The 22,632-nt window shown below is 40.6% G+C and overlaps 1 protein-coding gene across 1 annotated transcript in view; it reads right to left on the bottom strand.

Annotated features, from left to right (window-relative positions):
• The window catches only part of TACR1 (tachykinin receptor 1), a 184,428-nt gene extending 167,939 nt beyond the window's left edge, over positions 1-16,489 (bottom strand). Inside the window, exon 1 of the mRNA XM_061431817.1 lies at positions 14,575-16,489. Coding sequence (XP_061287801.1) covers positions 14,575-14,963 — 389 coding nt within the window. The 5' untranslated portion in view covers positions 14,964-16,489. The remainder of the gene's footprint in view (positions 1-14,574) is intronic.
• Between the last annotated feature and the right edge of the window lie 6,143 nt (positions 16,490-22,632).

Genomic DNA, 22,632 nt, shown 5'->3' with positions numbered 1-22,632 from the left:
TCGCTGGCTCCATTTACCTGAGGGACCTTCGGCCGCCCCCGGCCGGCGCCGCAGCCCCCCGGGAGCCCGGCCCCGAGGTGTGAGGCTCCCGAAGATGGCGGAAGAGTAGGACGGGGAGAACACTTTCTCCCCCACAAATTCATCAAAAGAACATTTAAACGCCGAGTAAATTCCACAAAACAACTTCTGAAAGTCGGCAGAGGACATCAGGCACCCAGAAAAGCAACCCAAGTCTTCGAAAGGAGAGAGAAGAAATACAGCTCCACTCACCAGAACACCGACACAAGCTTCCCTAACCAAGAAACCTTGACAAGCCACCTGTACAAACCCACACAGAGCAAGGAAACGCCACAATAAAGAGAACTCCACAAACTGCCAGAATACAGAAAGGACACCCCAAGCTCAGCAATTTAAACAAGATGAAGAGACAGAGGAATACCCAGCAGACAAAGGAACAGGATAAAAGCCCACCAAACCAAACAAAAGAGGAAGAGATAGGGAATCTACCTGATAAAGAATTCCGAATAATGATAGTGAAATTGATCCAAAATCTTGAAATCAAAATGGAATCACAGATAAATAGCTTGGAGACAAAGATTGAGAAGATGGAAGAAAGGTTTAACAAGGACCTAGAAGAAATAAAAGAGAGTCAATATAAAATGAATAATGCAATAAATGAAATTAAAAACACTCTGGAGGCAACAAATAGTAGAATAACAGAGGCAGAAGATAGGATTAGTGAATTAGAAGATAGAATGGTAGAAATAAATGAATCAGAGAGGATAAAAGAAAAATGAATTAAAAGAAATGAGGACAATCTCAGAGACCTCCAGGGCAATATTAAATGCTACAACATTCGAATCATAGGGGTCCCAGAAGAAGAAGATGAAAAGAAAGACCATGAGAAAATACTTGAGGAGATAATAGTTGAAAACTTCCCTAAAATGGGGAAGGAAATAATCACCCAAGTCCAAGAAACCCAGAGAGTCCCAAACAGGATAAACCAAAGGCAAAACACCCCAAGACACATATTAATCAAATTAACAAAGATCAAACACAAAGAACAAATATTAAAAGCAGCAAGGGAAAAACAACAAATAACACACAAGGGAATTCCCATTAGGATAACAGCTGATCTTTCAATAGAAACTCTTCAAGCCAGGAGGGAATGGCAAGATATACTTAAAGTGATGAAAGAAAATAACCTACAGCCCAGATTATTGTACCCAGCAAGGATCTCATTCAAATATGAAGGAGAAATCAAAAGCTTCTCAGACAAGCAAAAGCTGAGAGAATTCAGCACCACCAAACCAGCTCTCCAACAAATACTAAAGGATATTCTCTAGACAGGAAACACAAAAACAGTGTATAAACTCAAACCCAAAACAATAAAGTAAATGGCAACAGGATCATACTTATCAGTAATTACCTTAAATGTAAATCAGTTGAATGCCCCGACCAAAAGACAAAGACTGGCTAAATGGATACAAAAACAAGACCCCTACATATGTTGTCTACAAGAGACCCACCTCAAAACAGGGGACACATACAGACTGAAAGTGAAGGGCTGGAAAAAGATTTTCCATGCAAATAGGGACCAAAAGAAAGCAGGAGTAGCAATACTTATATCAGATAAAATAGACTTTAAAACAAAGGCTGTGAAAAGAGACAAAGATGGTCACTACCTAATGATCAAAGGATCAATCCAAGAAGAAGATATAACAATTATAAATATATATGCACCCACATGGGAGCGCCGCAATATGTAAGACAAATGCTAACAAGTATGAAAGGAGAAATTAACAATAACACAATAATAGTGGGAGACTTTAATACCCCACTCACACCTATGGATAGATCAACTAAACAGAAAATTAACAAGGAAACACAAACGTTAAACGATACAATAGACCAGTTAGACCTAATTGATATCTATAGGACATTTCATCCCCAAACAGTGAATTTCACCTTTTTCTCAAGCGCACATGGAACCTTCTCCAGGATAGATCACATCCTGGGCCATAAATCTAGCCTTGGTAAATTCAAAAAAATAGAAATCATTCCAAGCATCTTTTCTGACCACAATGCAGTAAGATTAGATCTCAATTACAGGAGAAAAACTATTAAAAATTCCAACATATGGAGGCTGAACAACACGCTGCTGAATAACCAACAAATCACAGAAGAAATCAAAAAAGAAATCAAAATTTGCATAGAAACTAATGAAAATGAAAACACAACAACTCAAAACCTGTGGAACACTTTAAAAGCAGTCCTAAGGGGAAAGTTCATAGCAATACAGGCATACCTAAAGAAACAAGAAAAAAGTCAAATAAATAACCTAACCCTACACCTAAAGCAACTAGAAAAGGAAGAAATGAAGAACCCCAGGGTTAGTAGAAGGAAAGAAATCTTAAAAATTAGGGAAGAAATAAATGCAAAAGAAACAAAAGAGACCATAGCAAAAATCAACAAAGCCAAAAGCTGGTTCTTTGAAAGGATAAATAAAATTGACAAACCATTAGCCAGACTCATCAAGAAACAAAGGAAGAAAAATCAAATCAATAAAATTAGAAATGAAAATGGAGAGATCACAACAGACAACACAGAAATACAAAGGATCATAAGAGACTACTATCAACAATTATATGCCAATAAAATGGACAACGTGGAAGAAATGGACAAATTCTTAGAAAAGTACAACTTTCCAAAACTGGAACAGGAAGAAATAGAAAATCTTAACAGACCCATCACAAGCACGGAAATTGAAACTGTAATCAAAAATCTTCCAGCAAACAAAAGCCCAGGTCCAGATGGCTTACAGCTGAATTCTACCAAAAATTTAGAGAAGAGCTAACACCTATCCTGCTCAAACTCTTCCAGAAAATTGCAGAGGAAGGTAAACTTCCAAACTCATTCTATTAGGCCACCATCACCCTAATACCAAAACCTGACAAAGATCCCACAAAAAAAGAAAACTACAGGCCAATATCACTGATGAACATAGATGCAAAAATCCTTAACAAAATTCTAGCAATCAGAATCCAACAATACATTAAAAAGATCATACACCATGACCAAGTGGGCTTTATCCCAGGGATGCAAGGATTCTTCAATATCCGCAAATCAATCAATGTTATACACCACATTAACAAATTGAAAAACAAAAACCATATGATTATCTCAATAGATGCAGAGAAAGCCTTTGACAAAATTCAACATCCATTTATGATAAGAACTCTCCAGAAAGCAGGAATAGAAGGAACATACCTCAACATAATAAAAGCTATATATGACAAACCCACAGCAAACATTAACCTCAATGGTGAAAAATTGAAAGCATTTCCTCTAAAGTCAGGAACAAGACAAGGGTGCCCACTTTCACCATTACTATTCAACATAGTTTTGGAAGTTTGGCCACAGCAATCAGAGCAGAAAAAGAAATAAAAGGAATCCAAATTGGAAAAGAAGAAATAAAACTCTCACTGTTTGCAGATGACATGATCCTTTACATAGAAAACCCTAAAGACTCCACCAGAAAATTACTAGAACTAATCAATGATTATAGTAAAGTTGCAGGATATAAAATCAACACACAGAAATCCCTTGCATTCCTATACACTAATAATGAGAAAACTGAAAGAGAAATTAAGGAAACAATTCCATTCACCATTGCAATGGAAAGAATAAAATACTTAGGAATATATATACCTAAAGAAACTAAAGACCTATATATAGAAAACTATAAAACACTGGTGAAAGAAATCAAAGAGGACACTAATAGATGGAGAAATATACCATGTTCATGGATTGGAAGAATCAATATAGTGAAAATGACTATACTACCCAAAGCAATTTATAGATTCAATGCAATCCCTATCAAGCTACCAACGGTATTCTTCACAGAGCTAGAACAAATAATTTCACAATTTGTATGGAAATACAAAAAACCTCGAATAGCCAAAGCTATCTTGAGAAAGAAGAATGGAACTGGAGGAATCAACCTACCTGACTTCAGACTCTATTACAAAGCCACAGTTATCAAGACAGTATGGTACTGGCACAAAGACAGAAATATTGATCAATGGAACAAAATAGAAAGCCCAGAGATAAATCCACGCACATATGGACACCTTATCTTTGACAAAGGAGGCAAGAATATACAATGGATTAAAGACAATCTCTTTAACAAGTGGTGCTGGAAAAACTGGTCAACCACTTGTAAAAGAATGAAACTAGAACACTTTCTAACACCATACACAAAAATAAACTCAAAATGGATTAAAGATCTCAACATAAGACCAGAAACTATAAAACTCCTAGAGGAGAACATAGGCAAAACACTCTCTGACATACATCACAGCAGGATCCTCTATGACCCACCCCCCAGAATATTGGAAATAAAAGCAAAAATAAACAAATGGGACCTAATTAAACTTAAAAGCTTCTGCACAACAAAGGAAACTATAAGCAAGGTGAAAAGACAGCCTTCAGAATGGGAGAAAATAATAGCAAATGAAGCAACAGACAAACAACTAATCTCAAAAATATACAAGCAACTCCTACAGCTCAACTCCAGAAAAATAAATGACCCAATCAAAAAATGGGCCAAAGAACTAAATAGACATTTCTCCAAAGAAGACATACAGAGGGCTAACAAACACATGAAAAGATGCTCAACATCACTCATTATCAGAGAAATGCAAATCAAAACCACTATGAGGTACCATTTCACGCCAGTCAGAATGGCTGCGATCCAAAAGTCTACAAGCAATAAATGCTGGAGAGGGTGTGGAGAAAAGGGAACTCTCTTACACTGTTGGTGGGAATGCAAACTAGTACAGCCACTATGGAGAACAGTGTGGAGATTCCTTAAAAAACTGGAAATAGAACTGCCTTATGATCCAGCAATCCCACTGCTGGGCATACACACTGAGGAAACCAGAAGGGAAAGAGACACATGTACCCCAATGTTCATCGCAGCACTGTTTATAATAGCCAGGACATGGAAGCAACCTAGATGCCCATCAGCAGATGAATGGATAAGAAAGCTGTGGTACATATACACAATGGAGTATTACTCAGCCATTAAAAAGAATACATTTGAATCAGTTCTAATGAGATGGATAAAACTGGAACCTATTATACAGAGTGAAGTAAGCCAGAAAGAAAAACACCAATACAGTACACTAACACATATATATGGAATTTAGAAAGATGGTAAAAATAACCCTGTGTACGAGACAGCAAAAGAGACACCGATGTATAGATCAGTCTTATGGACTCTGTGGGAGAGGGAGAGGGTGGGGAGATTTGGGAGAATAGCATTGAAACATGTATAATATCATGTTTGAAACGAGTCGCCAGTCCAGGTTCGATGCACGGTACTGGATGCTTGGGGCTGGTGCACTGGGACGACCCAGAGGGAGGGTAGGGGAGGGAGGAGGGAGGTGGGTTCAGGATGGGGAACACGGGTGTGCCTGTGGCGGATTCATTTCGATGTTTGGCAGAGCTAATACAATATTGTAAAGTTTAAAAATAAAATAAAATTTAAAAAAAAACAAAAACAAAAGCATCAATTCTTCGGCACTCAGCCTTCTTCACAGTCCAACTCTCACATCCATACATGACCACAGGAAAAACCGTAGCCCTGACTAGACAAACCTTTGTTGGCAAACTAAGCTTTTGAATATGCTATCTAGGTTGGTCATAACTTTCCTTCGAAGGAGTAAGCGTCTTTTAATTTCATGGCTGCAGTCACCATCTGGAGTGATTTTGGAGCCCAGAAAAATAAAGTCTGACACTGTTTCCACTGTTCCCCCATCTATTTTCCATGAAGTGGTGGGACCGGATGCCATGATCTTCGTTTTCTGAATGTTGAGCTTTAAGCCAACTTTTCCACTCTCCACTTTCACTTTCATCAAGAGGCTTTTGAGTTCCTCTTCACTTTCAGCCATAAGGGTGGTGTCATCTGCATATGTGAGGTTATTGATATTTCTCTGGGCAATCTTGATTCCGGCTTGTGTTTCTTCCAGCCCAGCATTTCTCATAGTCCTTCCGAAAGTTGGAAACACAGCTTCTAAAGGTGGCAAATCAGTTTCTAAAGTAAGTCAGTTTCCCAGTCTGTCCTCAAGGTCTATGACTTCCTTAGGCCACTCTGCTGAAATGTTCCTGTGTCTGTGATGGTATTTTAATATGGTATAGTCTAGGTGTTCAACAAATACTGTAGATATAGCACTTGGAGGGCTGGATGGAGGACAGATTTTGCTGGTCCTGCCTCAGGAAAGACAAGTAAAGCAGAGACAAGTAAAACACCCTCTTGCTAGCAAGGGTGTTGAAGAAAAAGCCAGTGGGATGGCAATAGTTAGACCACAAAAGGGTCCATGAAATACCTCAGAGTTTTCAGTATGCCTTGATAGATTGGAGCTAAAGGAGAAAGGATAAACACCAAGGTAGAAAGGATAAACACCTCTCTCAATCAAAGGTATTCTTCTGGGGTATAATACCTGTTGGGGACAGGGTGTGGGTTGGGAATCCAGTGGGGACCAGTCAAGTGAAGTCTGGAAGAGACAGGTGAATTAGAACATGTAGTTATTCTTGAACAGGGGTTTGAAACCAAAAATTTTCTATTTTGTAGCAAAACATCATGGTAGACAGAAATTTGGTCTGATTTTTCTTTTCTTCAAGGCATAGGATCATAGGTGTGCTTTGAAGTCTGTCTGATGTCTGGTTTTCAGATTTTGGTTGGTGTGTGCAGAAGAGAAGTACAGTCATATCAACCACTATATACACACTTTAATAAGTTCCTATTCTGTGCCAGGTAACAGGAAACCAGATAAAGCATTCCTGTTTTCATGGTGCTTGCAATTTAGTGGGTGGGAGGGTGTGGGAAAGATCAACAAGTTACAGAGAGTTGCATAAACGATATACAAATATCCTGCATGAATGACAGGAATACACAGGAAGGACACCTCACTAGACCTGCAGATTAAGGTCAGCTTCTTAGTAGAGGCAGCGCCTGAACTAAGTCTAAGAAGACAAAGTCAAGAGGTAGTACACCAGCCCTGTAGCAGGCGGATCTGGACAAGGTAACGGTAATAGGGTAATGCTCAGTTCTGGGCATTATTTAAACTCTCAGTTAAAAGGACCACAGGGCTTCCCTGGTGCTTCAACCGGTAAAGAATCAGCCTGCAATGCAGGAGACCTGGGTTTGATCCTTGGGTTGGGAAGATCCCCTGGAGAAGGGAAAGGCTATCCACTCCAGTATTCTGGCCTGGAGAATTCCACGGACTGTATAGTCCATGGGGTCACAAACAGTCGGACACGTCTGAGTGACTTTGACTTGAGCAAATGGGAATAGCAAGTAGAGACAATGAGGATGGAAAGATGAAGGAACTAGGGACAGTTAACCAAAATAGAGAAGCTTCAGGATGGATCTATCAGAGATATGGCCACAGGGAAGAGGCATTATATTAGTAAGGGCAGCCCCAAATCAGGGTCATTATTCTTTCAACAAAAGGAATGATTTTATAAAGCTTCAAAATGGAATGAATTTAACAAATGAGACAACTTGAGTAAAATATTTAAGCAGAATTTGATCTTCTTACAATGATGCTATCTAGAAGGTTGTGGGGTTGAATTATTATTTGAGTGAAAATTTGTTAAAAGGGCTCTAACATCCTCTCTGAAACAGTAGGACCCTTATATCACTTTCCTTAGACTATATGGATTTCAAAAGCCACCTTGAGCAGGAGCGTACAGGCAGATGTCTAAGGCACATGAATGCAAGTTGCATGGGTCTCCAAGTTACTAGGGAGTGGCGAGTATGAGGATGATGCTAAAAGAAATTGTTTTTAATAGTCTATCCAAAGTAGAAACAAAATCCCCATTGGTATCAAGGCTTAGATGAGACAGTGTATTGGAGAACATGCCCCATAAGGTACCATTATAAACTGTATTAATATAAAACCCTCTTTCTAGTTTCCAGGTGACAAACATGAATAATCATTATGATGATCCCCAATCCAATGCTCTTGAAGTTTATTTTAAAAACCCAAACTTCACATTGTTTTCTCTGTACTTTGCTGTTTATTTCCTCTTCCCCTCCTCTTCCTTTTCTTTATTTTACTCTAAGCCTTTCCCACATTCCCAAGGGTAGACCATTCCTTTGTCTCTGAACTCCCTCTGCGTGGTACTAATTGCATTGGGTTATAACGGTGTTCGTAACTTTGTTGATAGTTGAAGATTGATGCAGATGGGCAAAGGCAATATTTTACTGCATTAGCATCTGGTACATAGTAAGTGCTCAATAAAGCTTTGCTGAATGGACAAATGGATGAATAAGAGGCCATTTCCCTCATTGCATCTAATTTTATCCACCCACCCCCCCCCCACTTCATCCTGTGCTGACACTGTCTCTAACAGCTCACCAATGTTCTCTAATTGCCAAAACTAATGTCATCATCCTTGGATTCTAATGACACTATAATATAACCCATCATAACTCACTTCTCTTAATTTTTGTCACTCCACGTATTCTGATTATTCCACTACCTCTCTGTTTCTTATTTTTTCCCTTCTAATACCTGGTAGAACATTTCCATGAATCCCTGGCTTCTTTTCCGGAAACATATATAGGTAAAAGAGATATTCTCTACTTTCAAATTTACGATAAGCCATCTGTTCAGAAAATTCCTAAATACAGATTTTGTTTCCCTAGGTTCTTCTCTAGCCCCACCTCTCAAATTGCTTGTTGGGCATTTCAAACTTATCATTATATTTTCACATAAAATCCAACAAAAACTATACTCATTTTCTTCTGACCAACTCCTCCATCCATTTCTTGATTCATTTGTGAATTCACTCAAATTGAGTCAGCCTGTCATTCTCCCCAAATACTTCACAACTTTTTATTTCCATATTGCTGTTATATAGTTTGTTTTACCTAAAATATCACCTTTCCTTAACATCTTCTTTAAAAATCTTATACAATCTTCAAGGCTCAAATCAGTTATCACCTTTTGAAGCCTTTCTTGATCATCACTGCTAGATTACCTCCTGCCTCCTCACTCCTATAGAATTTGTACAATACTTATGAAACCTATCATGTAACACCTTATGTTATAGTTACCTTTAAATCATTATGTATCATAAGCCCTTTGAGGGAAAGCATGAGGCCCTGATTCAGGAACCACGTACCTGGTGGCACCATCCCTTGATGGACTGGAGATCTTTTTCCAGTTTAACAGTGAGTGTTTCTCGCTTACAATCTTTATTCTACTATTTTCTAATTGAACAACAGTAATAGTAGTCAAGTGGTCCTATGATGTGCTTTTACATTGAAAATTACTCTTTATTTTCCCCCAGTTGAACCCATATATGTTTCTGACAGCCAACCCCCCACCCCCACCAAAACAAGGGCTTTGACCATTCAGGACCCTGGGGGCTCCTATGATTTGGGAAAGGATGTGGCAAGGGCAGGGGGGCAACTCCAAAGTAGGTGGGCAGCAGACCTCTCCAGGAAAGGTCCTGCAGCCAAAATGGTTCATCCAAGATGTAAAAAACTCAAGAAGGTCTGTATCGACCCTTATATTCAAGATTCATGATTTGAAAAGATAGGATCAGTTACCAGGGATGAACTTCTAGTGAATGAACATTCTCAGCAACACCTGGGTGCTTAGTCATGGACTGTAAGATCTATCTAATGCTTGGGGCTGGTGCACTGGGATGACCCAGAGGGATGGTACGGGGAGGGAGGTGGGAGGAGGGGGGTTCAGGATGGGGAACACATGTACACCCGTGGCAGATTCATGTTGATGTATGGCAAAACCAATACAATATTGTAAAGTAATTAGCCTCCAATTAAAATAAATAAATTTAAATTAAAAAAAAATAAATTAGTGGAAAGACTTGCCTCTGGGTGTGATGGAGAAGGACTGCCCTGAGATATACAATGGGGTCCAAGTCTGTCACCAAGGTGAGGTTCAAGGACAGACTGCAGGTCTAGCAGAGACTTGGGAAGCAGGCTGTTTAGACTTGTAGCTGAGTACGACTGGGAGTGGGATCGAGACCAGGGAATCAGTAAGCAGAGTTTTGTTATTTATGCATGTCTTGGTTCCTCTTTTAATCTCTCAGAGAGTTCATTCCCTCTTTTACCTTCGATCGTTACCCCTATATGAGGAAATATTTTTTTGGTCCTGAACAAATTTCATATTGTCCAGAGACCATCATCATTTGGATGTTTTCTTTCACTCAAATACAATATATCTATTTAGACCCAGTCTGAGAAGTAAGCAACATTTACCTTTCATTTGCTGAAATTAAAACAGCCCCTGCCAGGTAAAGAAACAGTGTTATCAGACTAGCACTTTTCTGAGCCTCTGGCTGCTATGAGCTGGGTTCCAAGTCAGGTTCCCATTCGCTTCTATGGCCCCTTTTGTGGGGCTTAAGGATTGGTTCCCCTCCTCTCTTCTTGGATGCTGCTCCACAGAACTGGACCCAGTCATCGTCACTGGCTCCTGAGGAGCGAAGGTGCCCCTCTCAGCGTCTTCCAACTTCCAATTTCGTGAAACATCACACACATACCTTTTAGTTTTTAAAATACGAATTTTAAAATTTTGTTTTGAGTGGGAGAAATTACAGAGTTTTAAAAAGAAAAATCCTTGGTATTTGTTGGAGTTTAATTAGTAAACCTAATATTATTTATTATATTTGTCTCTGCAACGTTAAAAAATTCTAGGTAACCATTGCCTTCAGTAAATGGGTATTCTTTCTGAAGGGACTCTCATTATCTCTCTCTGTCTCTCTCCCTTCACTCTATGGAAAGTTTACAGGAAAGACTGAAATCAGTTCTACCATCTGCAGCTCAAGTCTTTTTCTCTGCCTACACTTTGTTTCTAGAAGGAAATTGGGCAAAGCTTACCAAGACAGTTTGACCCAGCTATTCAATTTTCAGGAGTTTATTCTATGAAAAGAACAAGGGATGCTCTCAGATTTCTGTCAAGAATATTAATTTCACAGTTACCTGTAGTCATTCAAAATGGAAACAATATACATCTAAAAATAGAATGATTAAATAAATGATTATAGCTATGCAATATAATGCATCCTTTAAAAATCTTATTTTGAAAACTATTTCCTGATTTGGAAAATGAAACAAAACAAAACACACACAAAAAAACAACCATTGAAACTGTTTTTATTATGATCCAAAATGTATATTGAATATGAGTTACTCTATGTGGCATAAGTAACACAAAAAAGTAAGTATAGGGTTCCAGACCTGTATCTAGTTTTCTGTATTGGAATGGTAGATTGTTTACACTTTTTAAAATGGAGGTCTTGGAAATACAGCCTTGAGGCCTGACTACCTTGAAAATAGTTATAAACCCTGAGGGTGCCATTGATAATGTTCTTCCAAATGTTTTTATAGGAGCATGTATTATTTTATTTGCTCATTCATTTAATCAGTAAGCATATAGTGACTGCTAAGTACCAAGTACTCTTCTTCATTCTGAGGAGATAAAAGTAAACAAAACAGAAAAGACACGCTCCTTGCTCTGCCCAGGGTTTAGAATCCTTTAAAACTAGGAAGAAGCATTCTTTAAAATCTCATTTCATTTGGCCCAGTAATTTTATTTCTGGGAATCTACCCTAAGGAAACAATCAAGAAAACAAAATAAAATTATCATACAGAATTAGCAGATTCTCAACAGTAGGGAGATGGTTAAAGTAGTAATAGCATATTCATGTAATGGAATAATATTAAGAAGAAGCCACTACCATTATGTTACTGAAGAGTGTTAATAACATGAGAAAATATTATTCATGTTTTCCATTAATATCAATGGAAAAAAATAACCTACCAAATTACCTAGAATCTTACTTCAATAATGTAATGAAATAGTCATAAAAAGAGAAATTCAAATGTTAACAGGTGTTACTTTTGCATGGTGGAGTCGTGGGTGATTTGCATTTTTGTGTCTATGTTCTTCATGAACAAGGTTTAATTTTACAATCAGGAAAACCATGTTGCTTTTATTTTTTACGATAATTCAAAGATGATCTGTTAAAAATTCAAGGAGCATACAAAAAGGTAATTTAACATTTCCTCCAAGTCTGCATTGCCATGGCGGAGTAAAGAAGAAATCATTCATATGGAGGCCTCTTCCTCTCTAAAACACTCTAGGGAAAGAATGGATGACCATGCCTGTAGGGGAGCTAGATTCACTGGAGGGCCTAAGGGGATTAATTCACTCTGCTCACGAGGCTGAGCAAGGAAAAACAGAAGGAGCATTGGAGAACCTAGAGACACAGCCTTGAGGCAGCATCCCTAACTCTCCTTGAACTCTAACCCTGAGCATGCCTTTGATAACCTGCACATCAGGCACAAGTGGCATTTCTTGTCATTTCCCTCAGCTCTGACACCAGAGACCTTCTGATCTTACTGAGGGTGTCACAGAGAGTCAGGGTCCTGTGTGTGGTTTGCCTAGAGACAAACAGCGGAGTCTGAGATGTCAGAGTCAAGGCAGCCAAAATCAGGCTCCTTTCGCAACCCACTGTGAAGACCTTGACCCTGAATCCTACCCCTCACCTTCTAAGCGCAAAGAGAAAGAGAAGAGCTATGGAGCATGTCATTGCTGTATAAGCCAGAGCAGGAGAGCTGTCTGCTGGGGCTCCATCAGCTACTGAATGCTTGGGCTCACACTGACTGTCGGGTCTCCCTTGAGCTCACAAGTACCCAATGAAGTAAAAATATCAACTTTCCCTCCAAGTTAGGGATAATCAAGATAGTATGTGTAAAGCTGAAATGGCATCAGGCTTCACTGCATCAGTTATGCATCATGCTGTGAGTTTTCTAAGTTTAAGGGGGCTGAGAAGTTAAGGGAGCAGTCACTGCAGAAAGACTTACAGGTGTATCTGACATCCAGCAAAACAAATATCTAAAAACCAGAGTAGCGTAAGAGAGACATTCTCAAAAAAATTCATTTCAGTACCACTTTGAGTAATTGGTTCCTCTCCTACATTTAAAATATAAATTGACTCACCACAATTTATTTTTCACATTACATATTAAGCACATAAGAGTTGCATAAAGGGAATTTAAAAATCAGCATTTGGATATCACTGCAAAAGAAACATAGTTTCCTCTGATTTAAAAAGAGATTTGGCTATAGAATCCGCTCAAATCAATTACAAATTTTATGCAAAAGAGTTCAATAATTTTGGGAAAAAATTTTTTGAAGCTTTTCTCATAGCTTCTTCTTTGGGTTTCTCATATTTATTTATCTCAGCAAGGCCATCAGAAGGACCCATTTCAAAATCACAGTGGCAGGTGTTTTAAGCATACCTCCACATCCTAGGTAAACATTTAACACTTGTGAACCTATAGATATACACATTAGAGACTTAGGGCACTAACAAAAAGTCAATACAAATAGAGCTATGCTCTAATAATTAGTTTTCCATCATGCCACCTTAGGACCCACTTGAAAATGCCAGCATTTTCACTATTAATCAGCTTCTGGAACCCTAGCCTGTCGAATGCAGGAAAAAGCTCTCAATTGCCTTTGATTGCCTTTGCCAAGCATGTTTCTCTATGGATACAGACAGTCTAAAAACATTGACCTTACATGGCAAGAGAAATTTTGAAAAACTCCTGGATCCCTATATGTGGAGTTCCTTAAGAACAACATAGCTGCCTCTCATTCCTGAATGAGAACTCCTAGCAGCATAGACAGAGCTTAATTAGAATTCTGCATTTTATGATTCTAATGGAATGCTCTTAACATCCAAATAATATTAGAGGGGTAAGACGGGAGCAAAAAGCCCCTGAATCTTCAGGAAAAAGTGAAAATGAAGAATTTTGCCTACATGTACTCAAAATTGGAAAGCATCCAAAGGTTGAACAGCAGAAGAGCAGCCCTGCAAGGATTCACAGTACCCCAGTCAGGGGCCAGACCCTTGGCTATACCCTGGGTATCCCCTTTAGGCTGTAAAGGCAGAAGACAGAAGGAATATATGGAAAGAAGCAAAGCAGGAGTTGAAAGGAAAAATGTCAGGGAGATGAGTGGAGAAGGGGAAAAAAAGAGTTAAATGAAGAAAAAAGGGGGGGGGGGATGTTTCCAGGCGGCTCAGTGGTAAAGAATCTACCTGCCAATGCAGGAGATGCAAGTTCACTCCCTATGTGGGAACAATGCACTGGAGAAGAGAATGGCAACCCACTCCAGTATTCTTGCCTGGAAAATCCCATGGACAGAGGGGCCTGGCGGGCTACAATCCATGGGGTTGCAAAGAGTCGGACACAACTGAGTGATTGTACACACATATGTACATGTAATGGAAAAGAGACAGAAAAATGGAAAGGAGTAGAAAAGGATAGAGAGAAAAGAAAAGCATCAGATAAGATTAAAATCCCCCATCAACAACTGACTCGGCTAGCTGTCAGTACAAATCCAGTGGTACAAGTGGTCAATCTCCACCTTGAACCATGCACTATTCCACCCTGAAGCTCCATAGCAATGCTATCTTCCTTTAAAGATACTTTTTCCCTTTTTCCACAAAGGTCAAGCTCACCTATCGAAGGCCACAGCCGTCATGGAGTAAATACTGGCAAAGACAGCAGCAATGGGGAAGAAGTTGTGGAATTTGCAGTAGAACAGGCCATAGTACCACTCATTGTGGACTGCGTAGGTGAAGTTCACCACTGTATTGAATGCAGCCATGGAGGCCTCTGCGAAGGCCAGGTTCACCAGGAAGTAGTTAGTAACTGTCCTCATTCTCTTGTGGGCCAAGATGATCCACATAACCACCACGTTGCCCACCACGGAGGTCACCACGATGACAGTGTAGGCAGCTGCCCAAAGGACAATTTGCCAGGCTGGCTGCACAAACTGGTTAGGCTCCGAGATGTTGGTGGAGATGTTTGGGAAGAGGTCTGAGTCCACTGGGAGGACGTTATCCATTCTTCTGCTAAGTGATTAAGCCCTTCTCTCTATACACACACAGACCCTTTTGCAGCAGGGTCCTGAGCCAGCGCCTGAGGTCAAAAAGCCCTGTTTAACCCAGACGGGAGGGCTCGTAGGCGCTTTCTGGACGGAACCCCTTCCTTACAAGAAGACTTGACGCTCAAATAAAATCTTCTAGATGTGCTGTATATCCTTGGCTTTGAATTCCTCCACTTTTAAGCTTCAGGAAGCACTTGAGTTCTGTAATCTGCAAACAGCGTCTCTCCCGCGTTGAGCTGGAACAGAGAAAGAAATTCCACGGGTCACGGTTCCAGGAGGCAGGAGACACCCCCCCCACCTTACTGCACCTGCTGCTGCTTCCAAGTGCTGTTCTTCCTGCCTGTAGCGAGAAAGGCAAAGCCCTATGCTGCGTGAGGACTTGGGGGCGAAGATAAGGCTGGGAGGTATTAGTCACAGCACGACCTGTAAAAGTCAGAGTCTACGGCCGGGATTCTGGGGCCCTGGGTCCAGCTGGAGATTTTTTTCCTCTGCTTTCATTACCGCCGCCGCCGCTGCCGCCGCCGCCGCCTGCAGCTTTGCAGGCGCCTCTTGGCTCAAGTCCTGCTCAGCTTGGGAGTTAGCAGAACCTTGGCAGGCTGCGCCCGAGGTCTTTATAACAGGCTGTAGCGACGTCACCGAGAAGGGGCAGTACCTGGGCTGCGTACTCGCCGGCCCTCTTTCACAGGGCCGCAGCTGCACTATCTGTTGACAACCGGCTCACTGCACCATCACAGCCACCAAGCCTTTTGCTGCTACCTGCTGTGGGAGTCTGCAAACCGTGCGTGCTCCCAACACAATCCTGGAGGGGGCGCTAGCTAGGTCGCCTTGGAGTAACTGCGCCAGATGGGGTCCGCTGCTGCAAGCACAGATGAACCAAAGGGGAAAAGAATGATTTGGGAAGGAGCTGCAGGGATGGACACCCAACATCCAAAGAGGGCGGGAATGCTGCCGTAACTCTGCAGAGGCCCCTGCCTCTGGCGGTTGGTGTTGGCGATGTGTGGGGTAACGTGCCGACGCTGCGCTCCCCACCTCGCTCCAGCCCGAAACACTCCCCAAATACTTAGTTCCTTTCACTAGTAGACCGAATCCCTGGGAGGAAGTGATCGTTTCTAAGCTTTGGAGAACATCTTCCTCAGCTCCCCTGGGAGCTTGGCCCCTTGCTCCGTGAAAAGCCCCAGCTAAGCTCTCCAGATGAGGCCCCTGCGCAGGCAGTGGGGACTGGGCTGAGCTCTCTGCTAACCAGTGTGTTTCCCAGACGCACAGCTCTGGGCTCTCTGCCAGCACCCCCTGTCTCGAGTTCGCAGTCCAGCAACCTGCAGCCTCTGCCTCTGAGCCTCCCGGACTGTGGGCCAGAGCCCATCCCCGGTAGCGTCGGGGATTCGTCTTCCTCTCACCAACCCGCTGCCAAGTTTGCATAAGCACTGGAGGAGAGGTCCGCCAGTCTTCGCTCCCCACTCCATACCCAGCCCTGGCGGGCTTTTAAGACCTTGTCTCCTACTCCAAGGCCATTTCAAATGGCCAAGCTGGAACAGGGTCCAGAGAAGCAGTAGGAAGGGCTCCCCAGTAGTTCAGTTCAGTTCACTCGCTCAGTCCTGTCCGACTCTTTGCGACCTCATGCACGCCAGGCCTCCCTGTCCATCACCAACTCCCGGAGTTTATCCAAACTCATGTCCACTGAGGCAGTGATGCCATCCAACGATCTCATCCTCTGTCGTCCCCTTCTCCTCCTGCCTTCAATCTTTCTCAACATCAGGGTCTTTTCAAATGAGTCAGCACTTCGCATCAGGTGGCCAAAATATTGGAGTTTCAGCTTCAACATCAGCCCTTCCAATAAACACCCAGGACTGATTTCCTTTAGGATGGACTGGTTGGATCTCCTTGCAGTCCAAGGGACTCTCAAGAGTCTTCTCCAACACCACAGTTCAAAAGCATCAATTCTTCGGTGCTCAGCATCCATACATGACCACAGGAAAAACCATAGCCTTGACTAGAAAGACCTTTGTTGACAAAGTAATGTCTCTGCTTTTCAATATGCTCTCTAGGTTGGTCATAACTGTCCTTCCAAGGAATAAGCATCTTTTAATTTCATGGCTGCAATCACCATCTGCAGTTATTTTGGAGCCCAGAAAAATAAAGTCTGACACTGTTTCCCCATCTATTTGCCATGAAGTGATGGGACCAGGTGCCATGATCTTAGTTTTCTGAATGTTGAGCTTTAAGCCAACTTTTTCACTCTCCTCTTTCACTTTCATCAAGAGGCTTTTGAGTTCCTCTTCACTTTCTGCCATAAGGGTGGTATCATCTGCATATCTGAGGTTATTGATATTTCTCCCAGTAATCTTGATTCCAGCTTATGCTTCATCCAGCCTGGAGTTTCTCATGATGTACTCTGCATATAAGTTAAATAAGCAGGGTGACAATATACAGCCTTGACATACTCCTTTGCCTATTTGGAACCAGTCTGTTGTTCCATGTCCAGTTCTAACTGTTGCTTCCTGACCTGCATACAGGTTTCTCAAGAGGCAGATCAGGTGGTCTGGTATTCCCATCCCTTGAAGAATTTTCCACAGTTTATTGTGATTCACACAAAGACTTTGGCATAGTCAATAAAGCAGAAATAGATGTTTTTCTGGAACTCTCTTGCTTTTTCGATGCTCCAGCGGATGTTGGCAATTTGATCTCTGGTTCCTCTGCCTTTTCTAAAGCCAGCTTGAACAACTGGAAGTTCATGGTTCATGTGTTGCTGAAGCCTGGCTTGGAGAATTTTGAGCATTACTTTACTAGCGTGTGAGATGAGTGCAATTGTGCGGTAGTTTGAGTGTTCTTTGGCCTTGCTTTTCTTTGGGATTGGAATGAAAACTGACCTTTTCCAGTCCTGTGGCCACTGTTAAGTTTTCCAAATTTGCTGGCATGCTGGGTGCAGCACTTTCACAGCATCATCTTTTAGGATTTGAAATAGCACAACTGGAATTCCATCACCTCCACTAGCCTTGTTCATAGTGATACTTCCTAAGGCCCACTTGACTTCACATTCCAGGATGTCTGGCTCTAGGTGAGTGATCGCACCTTCATGGTTATCTGGATCGTGAAGATCTTTTTTGTACAGTTCTATTGTGTATTCTTGACATCTCTTCTTAATATCTTCTGCTTCTGTTAGTTCCCTGCAATTTCTGTCCTTTATTGTGCCCATCTTTGCATGAAATGTTCCCTTAGTATCTCTAGTTTTATTGAAGAGATCTCTAGTCTTTCCTATTCTATTGTTTTCCTCTATTTCTTTGCATTGATTGCTGAGGAAGGCTTTTTTTATCTCTCCTTGCTATTCTTTGGAACTCTGCATTCAAATGGGTATATCTTTCCTTTTCTCCTTTGCCTTTCACTTCTCTTCTTTTCACAGCTGTTTGTAAGTCCTCCTCAGACAGATATTTTGCTTTTTTGCATTTCTTTTCCATGGGGATGGTCTTGATCCCTGTCTCCTGTACAATGTCATGAACCTCTGTCCATAGTTCATCAGGCACTCTGTCTATCAGATCTAGTCCCTTAAATCTATTTCTCACTTCCACTGTATAGTCATAAGGGATTTGATTTAGGTCATACCTGTGAATGGTCTAGTGGTTTCCCCCACTTTCTTCAATTTAAATCTGAATTTGGCAACAAGGAGTTCATGATAGGAGCCACAGTCAGCTCCCGGTCTTGTTTTTGCTGACTGTATAGAGCTTCTCTCCATCTTTGGCTGTAAAGTTATAATCAATCTGATTTCGGTGTTGACCATCTGGTGATGTCCATGTGTAGAGTCTTCTCTTGTGTTGTTGGAAGAGAGTGTTTGCTATGACCAGTGCATTCTCTAGGCAAAACTCAGTTAGCCTTTGCACTGTTTGTTTCTGTACTCCAAGGTCAAATTTGCCTGTTACTCCAGGTATTTCTTGTCTTCCTACTTTTGCATTCCAGTCCCCTATGATGAAAAGGACATCTTTTTTGGGTGTTAGTTCTAAAAGGTCTTGTAGGTCTTCATAGAACTGTTCAACCGCACCTTCTTTGGCATTACTGGTCGGGGCATAGACTTGAATTATTGTGATATTGAATGGTTTGCCTTGGAAATGAACAGAGATCATTCTGTCGTTTTTGAGATTGCATCTAAGTACTGCATTTTGGACTCTTTTGTTGACCATGATGGCTACTCCATTTCTTCCAAGGGATTCCTGCCCACAGTAGTAGATATAATGGTCATCTGAGTTAAATTCACTCATTCCAGTCCATCTTAGTTCACTGATTCCTAGAATGTTGACGTTCAGTCATGCCATCCACTGTTTGACCACTTCCAATTTGCCTTGATTCATGGACCTGACATTCCAGGTTCCTATGCAATATTGCTCTTTACAGCATTGGACCTTGCTTCCATCACCAGTCACATCCACAACTGGGTATTGTTTTTGCTTTGGCTCCGTCCTTTCCTTCTTTCTGGAGTTATTTCTCCACTGATCTCCAGTAGCATATTGGTCACCTGTCCAATTGGGCATATTGGGCACCAGAAGCATATTGGGCTTCCCTGTCCTTCACTATCTCCCTCAATTTGCTCAAACTCACGTCCATTGAGTTGGTGATGCAATCCAACCATGTCATCGCCTGTTGTCCCCTTCTTCTCCTGCCTTCAATCCTTCCCATGATCAGGGTCTTTTCAAATGAGTCAGTTCTTTTCATCTGATGGCCAAAGTATTGCAGTTCCAGCTTCAGCATCAGTCCTTCCAATGAATATTCAGGGTTGATTTCCTTTAGGATGGACTGGTTTGGTCTCCTTGCAGTCGAAGAAACTCTCAAGAGTCTTCTCCGACACCACAGTTCAAAAGCATCAATTCTTTGCCACTCAGCTTTCTTTATAGTCCAATTTTTACATCCATACATGACTACTGGAAAAACCATAGCTTTGACGAGGTGGACATTTGTTGGCAAAGTAATGCCATAGCTTCTCTTCCAAGGAGCAAGAGTCTTTCAATTTGATGGCTGCAGTCACCACCTGCAGTGACTGCTTCCATTGTTTCCCCAACTATCTGCCACGATGGACTGAATGCCATCTTAGTTTTTTAAATGTAGACTTTTAAGCCAACTTTCTCACTCTCCTCTTTCACTTTCATCAAGAGGCTCTTTAGTTCCTCTTCGCTTTCTGCCATAAGGGTCATGTCATCTGCATATCTGAGGTTATTGATATTTCTCCCAAAAATTTTGATTCCAGCTTATGCTTCATCCAGCCCGGCATTTCATATAATGTACTCTGCATTTAAGTTGAATAAGCAGGGTGACAATATATGGTTTTGATGTACTCCTTTCCCTACTTGGAACCAGTCTATTGTTCCATGTCTGATTCTAGTTGTGGTTATACAGTTCTTCTTGACCTGCATACAGGTTTTTCAGGAGGCAGGTAAGGTGGTCTGGTACTCCCATCTTTTTAAGAATTTTCCAGTTTCTTGTGATCCACACAGTCGAAGGCTTTGGCATAGTCAATAAAGCAGAAATAGATGTTTTTCTGGAACTCTTTCTTTTTCGATGATCCAGCGGATGTTGGCAATTTGATCTCTAGTTCCTCTGCCTTTTCTAAATCCAGCCTGAACATCTGGGAGTTCACGGTTTACCTACTGCTGAACCTTAGCTTGGAGAATTTTGAGCATTACTTTACTAGCGTGTGAGATGAGTGCAATTGTGTGGTAGTTTGAGCACTCTTTGGCATTGACCTTTTTTGGGATTGAAATGAAAACTGACATTTTCCAGTCCTGTGGCCACTGCTGAGTTTTCCAAATTTGCTGGCATGTTGGGTGCAGCACTTTCACAGCATCGTCTTTTAGGATTTGAAATAGCTCAACTGGAATTCCATCACCTCCACCAGCTTTGTTCGTAGTGATGCTTTCTAAGGCTCACTTGACTTCGCATTCCAGGATGTCTCGCTCTAGGTAAGTGATCACACCATTGTGGTTATCTGGATCATGAAGATCTTTTTTGTACAGTTCTTCTGTGTATTCTTGCCACCTCTTCTTAATATCTTTTGCTTCTGTTAGGTCCATACCATGTTCTGTCCTTTATTGTGCCCATATTTGCATGAAAGATTCCTTTGGTATCTCTAATTTTCTTGAGGAGATTACTCTAGTCTTTCCCATTCTATTGCTTTTCTCTATTTCTTTGCATTGATCACTGAGGAAGGCTTTCTTATCTCTCCTTGCTATTCTTTGGAGGAACTTTGCATTCAAATGGGTATATCTTTCCTTTCAGATATATCTCATTTTTTTTTTTCAGATATTTCCTTTCAGATTCCTTTGCAGATTCCTTCAGAATTCCTGAAAAATTCCTATTTCAGATATTCCCTTTCAGATATATCTCTCCTTCCAGCAAGCAAAATATCTCCAGGAAGGGCTTTAATGTTCAGAAATGTATTATATGGATTTATACTGGGCTAAAATCAGATGATTCTGGGGAATCTGCTAATTAACACTGATTTTGTTGAATTCTCACATTTCAGTGTTTACCATTATTCAGGGAGTAATTTTGCAAAACTGTATCAATAAGATCCTATATATGTTTTTATTCTCCAAGAGTTGATATTTTTTTCTTTTCTACTCACCTCCTCATTGACATACAATACAGACCCATCAGGCTCAAAGAAAATTCTGTTTACAATCTAATATAAATTCTTTCTCATTAGTCCAGGCCCTTTAATACTATATAGACAGACCTGCAAACCACAATATCCATAATATACAAATATAGGATTTTCACTATTGTCTGAATCTTATTTTTCTCACTCAAAACATTGTTTGGATGCTTCAGAGTTATATGAAAATTTACTTTGCTTCCAGTTTTTGCTACTAAAGACAAGGCTACAATAAACATTTTTATGTCTTTGCAGTTCAATACTTTTTTTCAATGGGATAAACTCCAAGTAGAATTGTTAGGTAATGGATTGTATTTATATTTATATGCACATATGCGTATGTGTTGTGTGTTTCTATTTTATGTTGCCAGATTGCATTCTAAAAGGGTGTCATACTACTAATATCACTAATGACTAAATCACTGTTTTCCCACATCACCTACAGTAATATATATTAAGGGTTTTGTCAGTCTAAAATATGCAAAGTATGACAACTTTGTTAATACATGGTATCTATTTTCTGACTACTAGAGAATTTGGACTTTAATATTTTTTGGCTGTGTGGATTTTCCCTTCTCTAAACTGTCTATTCATATTCCTTTGTTCCTTTCTGTGTTGGATTGCTTTGCGGTCATTTTTTTTTTCTTCTCAGTGCTCTTTGTATGTTACATGTATGAACACTTTTTATGTCATGAATATTTCAAATATTTTTTTCTGGTGACACTTAAGTCTTTAATTCACCTGGAGTTTCTTATTTTATATTATGTAAAATACTTTTTTCATATTGCATGCTCATTTCCACAGCTCCATTTTCCTAGTGAATTAAATAATTATCCTTGTCACAGAATACATTTTTGAATATATGTGATTTAATATTTATATGCTCCAGTCTTTCCCACTGATCTATTTATGTATTCCTACAGCAACATTATACATATAATTCATATACATATAATTTACTTTTCCTAGCCCCCTTGCAATTAGGCAGAGCCTTAT

This window comes from Bos javanicus, chromosome 11 (assembly GCF_032452875.1).
Source record: "Bos javanicus breed banteng chromosome 11, ARS-OSU_banteng_1.0, whole genome shotgun sequence".
NCBI lineage: Eukaryota > Metazoa > Chordata > Mammalia > Artiodactyla > Bovidae > Bos > Bos javanicus.
Note: the sequence above shows the minus strand (reverse complement) of the source record. Positions and strands in the feature narration are given on the sequence as shown.